Raw genomic sequence first — 6,729 nt, 5'->3', positions numbered from 1 at the left:
AACCGGAACGGAAGTGACTAGGGCAAATCAGACGCTGCCAGCCAGGCCTGAGAAAAGATGGATGTATTTTTTTTTTTTTCCTTTTGAATTTCAACCCCCAAAATATTCCAGCAAAAAACCCGGGGGCGGTTGGCCTGGGTCTCCTTCTATGAGCGTCAGCCGCTCAGGAGGACGGCGGACTTGCCCACACCCAGGCCACTGCCAGCCCACGTCTCCCCTGCTCGGCCCGGGAGGGAGAGACAGTGGAGCTGGCCGGGAAGCTGGGAGGTGGGCCAGGGGAGCAGTGCTTTGGGGTCAGAAGTTGGGCTGAGGCTGAGGGGTGCGGGCGAGCTGCCCAAGTGCAGTCACCTTTGCTCAGTGACGGAGCCTCGAAGCTTGGCCGGGGCTGAAGGAACTACACGGGTGTGGGTGAGGCTGGCGAGGCTGGCGAGGCGGGAGGGCTGCGGCCGGCGAGCTGGGCGAGGGCGGGGCCGGGGGCTGGCCCTCCACCTCTAACTGATGATCTGCCGAGGTCGGCCGTAGCCTGTCATGCCAGCCTGGGAGGCCCCTCTGTTGCTGCCCATCTGTAGGCCGATGACATGCTTTCCCTCCTGCAGTTGGCTCTCTGTGAATTCCCTCTTATGCTCCTGGGCTTTCCTAGGAGAGGAGGAACCAGGTCAAAGACTTGCCAGGACTGTGTGTTTTCCACCCATCTTTGGTTTCCTGTGTTACTTCCTAGGCCGATCCCATTCCCTCCCCATTTCACCACTCGTTTCCTTATCTAGCTTGCCCCACAGCACGGGCTATGGAGACTGGCTGAGACAGGAGGGTAGAAAGGGAGGAGTCAAGAAGTATTAGGGACCCATTTCCCCCCATCCTAGACTTTCAGTTCATACCTTCCTGGCTATCTGCTTCCCCAAATCACTGTACTAAAGGGTTAGCCCGTCTCCTGCAGAGACCCAAGCTCAGGGTGCAGGGAAACCCTGGTGGCCGCGTACTTCATAAACCAGTTGGGATCTCCACGGTAGTGTCCATCGTTCTTGGTCACTGCCAAGCTGCCCAGGGCCATCAGGGTCCTCTGCACCGCTGCCAGGTCTTTGCCTGTGAGTAGAAAGAGGGGAGGGGAAATGATCTTCAGGACTGTGTAAACAGGACTCCAAGGCAGAGCCTGCCCACACCTCTCAGAAAATTGGCCAACCCGGGGCAGAGTTGGTCCTAAAATCGAAAGAGGCACAGTAGATCCCAGGGTACGCCCTTGCGGGTGTGGGGTTCTCCTGGCGTATCCCACTCCTGCTGTGCAGAGCCATCATCATGGCAGTTCTGATCATCCCTCGTCCCTGCCTCACCCTCCTGTCCCCCACCTGCTTCCACCCCTCTTCTCTCTGTACCTTCAAAGAGGTCAACAGTCTGGAACATGTCAGTCTTGGTGACACCATAGTCCTCAGCTGCCTTCAGGAACTGAGCCACCTGCTCCATCTGCTTGAAGACCATGGATGGCGGGTTCTCAGGCACCTTCACCGGCTTGGAGCCATCCGGATACAGGCTGTTGACCAGCTTGCTCAGAATCTGCCGGGTGTAGAAGGTAGCTTGGCACTCGGTTTGGGGGTTCTGCCCCACAACTCCGGCAGGATGGCATGGACCCAGCCCCCCTGCCCCGGGTGCCACTCACCACGCCATTCTTCAGCCAGACCTGGAAGCCCACACGCCCACGGTCTGGGCGCCCCACGTCGGGGCCGCACTGCGCTATGATCCACTCCACCAGCCGCTCCTCTATCTCCTCGTCGTACTTCTTCTCGATTTTGGATTGCACTTCACGGCTCATGCCGTAGGAGGGACCCTTGTTGGCCATGTTAGCGGGGAGCTAAAGCAGCACAAGCCGGAGGAGGGAGAGGCTCAGAGAACAGCTCTGCTGTCCCTGGTGCCGGGCAGGTCTTCCAGCTCTGTGTTGGGCAACCACCCTAGCCGGTTATCTACCTCCCCTTGCTTCCTGGTTTTGTTTCCATGGCACTGCTCACCCGGGCCAGCTCGTCCCCTCAGTCCACGGAGCCTCTCTGAACTTGGAGGCCAGATCTTTGGCAGTCTAGAGCAGGAGTTAGTAAACTTTTTTGGTAAATAACCAGACAGTCATTTTACTGATGGTCATATTTTAGGCTTTGCAGGCCATAAGGTCCCTGCCACTGTAGCACCAAAGCAGCTTTAGGCAGTGTGTAAACAAGTGAGCATGGCTCTGTTCCAATAAAACTTTATTTACACGAACAGATGGCAGGCTGTACTTAGCCCATGGGTTTGATAACCCCTGGTCTAGAGCATTCTTTCTTTGCCAAGATTGACCATGGAGGCACTGCAGAGGCCTTTCGGAAGAGGTCACATTGCCCCTCAAAAGAAAGCCAGCAGATGTCTTTGTCCAGTGAGGCGGTTTGGCAGCTCTGCCCAAAGTTATGGAGGTTCCCAGAAGTGGGAACTCCAGCACTCAGCCTCTCTACCAGCCTCAGCTCAGCCTCCTGCCTGCAGCTACAGAGGCCGAAGCTTACCCACCCCTGGAAAGGGCTAGGAAACCAGCAAAGCCCAAGAGCTTTGGGCCAAGAAGCTGCATTTCCCCGGGGAGCCAGATGAGAGAGGGCTGCGTGCGAGCTGGCATACCCACCGGCTGGCCCTCGTGCCCTCAGGCTCTCACCACGGTGGGAGCCTGAGTAACCAGGAAGCCAGAGCTCTCCAGGGACGTGAGCCAAGAATCTGCCAACCAGAGCATGGGAAGCCCTCCCCGTCCAGACCAGCAGCAGCTGCTGCCTTAGGGCCTGGGGCTGGCCTCGCTCAGGAGAGCCCTACCAAGGGAGGGGAGGCTGCAGGAGCAGGGCCAGGCAGGCAGGCCGCTGGGCAGACCAGCATGCGGCCAGCCAGGAGGAACCTGACCTGCCTCAGGTATCACCCTGGGGTGGTGCCAGAGTTCACCCTTCGAAGAGGAACCAAACGAGGCCAAACCATCCCCTGGCCCTCAGAGAGGTCGGAGGTTGGGAGGAGAGAATGGTCTGCGGATGGAGGTAGTCAGCGCGTTTCCTCAACTCCCTGTCTTATCAGAGCTGAGTCCCTCTGCCCACCCACCCCCAGGGGAGGCAGTGAACATCATCGCTTCACATGGGCCCAGCTCAGCCGCCAAACTGCACTTGCCCGGCCCTTCTTTCCCTGCAACCGACAACTCCTCTGAGCTCGAATGCCCCGTCTCTGCAGTGAGGATAATGTTATCTACCCCAGAGGGCTGGGAACATTCCATGAGGCCCTGTCTGTGGCTACCGAACACACTGCCTGCCCCTCAGCGGAGCTCCTCAAAATGTCAGTCCTTTGTCCCCAGAGCTGGTCTCCTGGTAGCGACCTGGGAGAGCCAGCCCCTGACCAAATGGTGAAAAACAGTAAGTGTTCTTCCAGCTGCAGCCTCCACCCCTGTTCAAAATCATTCCCTGAGGGGACAACGAAATTTGAGAGGAAGAACAGAAGAAGGGGGCTTCCCTGGTGGCGCAGTGGTTGAGAGTCCGCCTGCCGATGCAGGGGACACGGGTTCGTGCCCCGGTCCGGGAGGATCCCACATGCCGCGGAGCGGCTGGGCCCGTGAGCCATGGCCGCTGAGCCTGCGCATCCGGAGCCTGTGCTCCGCAACGGGAGAGGCCACAGCAGTGAGAGGCCCGCGTACCGCAAAAAAAAAACAAAACAAAACAAAACAGAAGAAGGGCTCCTCTAAATTCCAGCCACTGGGCAACTCACTTCTCTCTGAGTCTGTTTCCTTATTTGTAAAGTGAGGGCCAAAGAATTCAAAGGCCAAGTCCCTCCCTTCCCCACCCCGCTGTGTGTCTCATCCCTGCTTCCCAACCTCCCGAGGACTCCTGGGTGAAGAACTGTGGTCAAAATACACAAGCAGCTGGGACCAGGCCATCCTTCGTCTTGGCCTCCCACCCTCCCTCCTCATCTCAGCCTTCCCCGTCCCATCCCAGGCAGGCAAGGTGCATCCCTGTGGTCCAGGCACCACCACCCTCCCCACCTTCCATGCCCAGACCTTCTTGCCTTCCCCTCCCCACCTCCCCTCCCATCTGCCTTCCCCTCCCAGACCTCGCGCTGGGCCCGTGAGGAACGGGGTGCCAGGAGTGTGTCCCCCACCCCTAGCTTCCGGTCTCAGGAGATTCAGGACAGTCAAGGTGTCAAGGCTCACAGTGACAAGTACACAAAGTTGCGGCCCCTAGATCCAGAGACAACATTTGGGTTTTGATCAGAACAAAGAAGGGGGATGAAAGGCACCCCCGCCTCCCTCCTGGTAGAGTCTGAAAGTGGAGGGTTCCAAGAATCCCTCAAAGTCCTCTGACAAAGCCCTCCCCAGGCCCACCTTGGAGCTGCTGGGGAGGGGAGGGGTGAGGAGAGGGTGAGGGTGAGGGCGGCAGGGCGGCCCACCCAGGGGCCTTTCTAGGCAAAGCCCCCTGGGACAGGATAGACAGGGCAGCCTGAGGCTCTGCTTTGACCCTCCTAGCCTGCGGCTCCATCAGCCTCCCCTCCCCTGAGAAAAATACAAGCCCAACTGCAAAGCTGGCACCAGCAGGAACCCAGAAAAACTGGCAGAACCAGGGGTCTCTGCAGGACTGCTGTGCCCCTCTCTCTTCAGAATAAAACACAGCACGTAGGATGCGCACACGTGGATCTGAGAAGGCAGGAGGGGTGGCTCATCTGAATTCTGGGGACAGAGGAGACCTTTCCGACTCACTGCTGCCCTTTGAAGAGCCACCACTGAGGGGAAGCAGCCAGACCCTTGGGGAAGGCCCTGCCCGCACCACCCAGGCTGTCATTCCAAAGCTCCTGGAGGTGCTCACCGCCACTCCTCTGCCTGGGGTGGGGGTGGGAGGGGCTCCCACTCAGAGTATGGAGGGAGCTGTGTGCCTGGAAAGGCAGCTCTCTCACTGGCCCTGCACCCTGTCACCCCAGCCTGTTCCAGAAGACGAGTCTTGTGGTCCTGCCCAGCGCCGCAGTGGCTACCCAGGGGCTCTCTGATGCTGCTCAGGACCTGGGGACCCACCCGTGGGACACTGCTCCCCAGCCCTGGTGTACCACGCGCCTCCTCACCTCCTCGGACATCCTCCCAGGTAGATAGCAGACTACAAGACCTGGGTCTAAACCAACACCACCTGGAGCCTATCACACCCCCGTGGGTGTGACTGTGGCTGAAAATGGGGAGCCTCCCTCACCCCAGTTCCCAGGTTTCCACCATCAATCCCTCTGCACCAGCCAAGTCTCCCTGGGCATTTCAGTGAGCCCAAGGCTGCCCAGTCTAAGAGATACGGGACTCTGGCAATCCCATCCCACCCATCAAGCTAGGACCAGCTCCGCGGGTGGAGATTAGGAATGCGTGCTGGAAGAGGGTGGGCTGCCCCAGGCAGGGCACCCGAGGCCTTGCCAGCGATACACCCACCGCTACTGCCAAGCCCCAGCCCAACTCCCCTCCATCCCCGGGACAGATGTACTTACAGGCGTTCCTTGGTGCTCGCAGGAAGGAGTGAGCTCTGTCTGGACTTGGAGAGACAGGACGGGACGCTGGCTGGGTGAGGGGTTTAAAGGGCTGCCACCGCGGTGATGTCAGCCTCCCCGCTGCTGGCTCGCCCCGGTCCCCTCCCTGCTAGAGGAAACTGGCTCCTTCTCCACCCCCAGCCCCCCCAGTGACTCCACACAGGCTCCATATTTGGGGAAAGACACCAAGTTGGAGCAGTCTACCGGGGGCTGCCCGAGACATTCTCTGCGTGCTTTGGAGATGGAGCGGGCGGGGGCGGGGCCGCGCTGCCGGCGGGTAACAGCCGGGAAAAGCCTTTTATGGACAGGACCGTGAAGGCTTTCCCTGCTGTCTGGACTTACGGCTGCTCCTTCAACACTGTTTCCTGCCTCCGAGTTTGAGGGGAGGGGGAAATTCAAGAGGGGGCCGTCCAGGGAAAAAGGAAAGAGGCTAGGGGCCCCCCTCCCTGAGGTTTGTGGGGGACTAAGCTGCCACGCTCTCCTCCAGGGTCTTTTGGCTCCAGTGGGAGATAGGAACTCACCTTTACTGAGGACGGGCTACATACCGGGCACTTTGCACATCCGCTCGTTTCATACTCACAGCTGCATCGTGACAGCGAAATTACTATCCCATTTTACAAATGAGGAAACAAGGGCTCGGAGTGCATCTTACCCAAGGTCACGTGGTAAGTCTTGAGTGGCAGAACCTGGGCATCCCTGCCGACCACCCCGCCCCCTGCTCAGGTTAAGTTTACAGTTGGGGTGGGTCTTGAGTTCCACGCTTTAGCTGGGGGTGGGATTTGAGGGTTCCGCAACAGCTCAGTTGACCCTGGCCCCATCCAGGGGGTCTCTAGGGCCTGAGACACCAACACTGGGGTAGGAGGTTCAGAGGCTGCTGTCATCCCTTCCTCCCTTTTAAACAGTCCCTACCTACCCTGGAAAACAGACTGGACCCCATCACCCAGGAAGGAGACCTGCTCAAATCTTGCTTCGGGGGTGGTGGTGGGGTACCGGGAACGGATAGGAAGTGAAGAAAGGTGAGAGGCCCCCAGTGGGGTCTCTGGCCTGCCTGCTGTGGCACCACCCCATCCTAGGGCAGCCTGGCAGGGAGGGGCTAACACTCTCCACCACGCACCCAGCACCACCAGGAGAGGGACAGCCGGGCCAGGCAGTCTAGGGAGGGTCTGCCCACCACAGCCAGCTCCCGACGCCAGAGCCTAGTGGCGCGAAGAGCTA

The 6,729-nt window shown here is 59.4% G+C and overlaps 1 protein-coding gene across 1 annotated transcript; it reads right to left on the bottom strand.

Annotated features, from left to right (window-relative positions):
* Window positions 1–48: 48 nt before the first annotated feature.
* On the bottom strand, window positions 49–5,634 carry TAGLN (transgelin). Its single transcript, XM_060160448.1, has 5 exons — window positions 5,476–5,634; window positions 1,649–1,840; window positions 1,368–1,545; window positions 978–1,080; window positions 49–636 (listed from the first exon to the last, which is right to left on the bottom strand). The coding sequence occupies exons 2-5, from the start codon at window positions 1,826–1,828 to the stop codon at window positions 492–494; spliced, it is 606 nt and encodes a 201-aa protein (XP_060016431.1). The 5' UTR covers window positions 1,829–1,840; window positions 5,476–5,634; the 3' UTR covers window positions 49–491.
* Window positions 5,635–6,729: the final 1,095 nt, after the last annotated feature.

This window comes from Lagenorhynchus albirostris, chromosome 9 (assembly GCF_949774975.1).
Source record: "Lagenorhynchus albirostris chromosome 9, mLagAlb1.1, whole genome shotgun sequence".
NCBI classification, from domain to species: domain Eukaryota; kingdom Metazoa; phylum Chordata; class Mammalia; order Artiodactyla; family Delphinidae; genus Lagenorhynchus; species Lagenorhynchus albirostris.
Note: the sequence above shows the minus strand (reverse complement) of the source record. Positions and strands in the feature narration are given on the sequence as shown.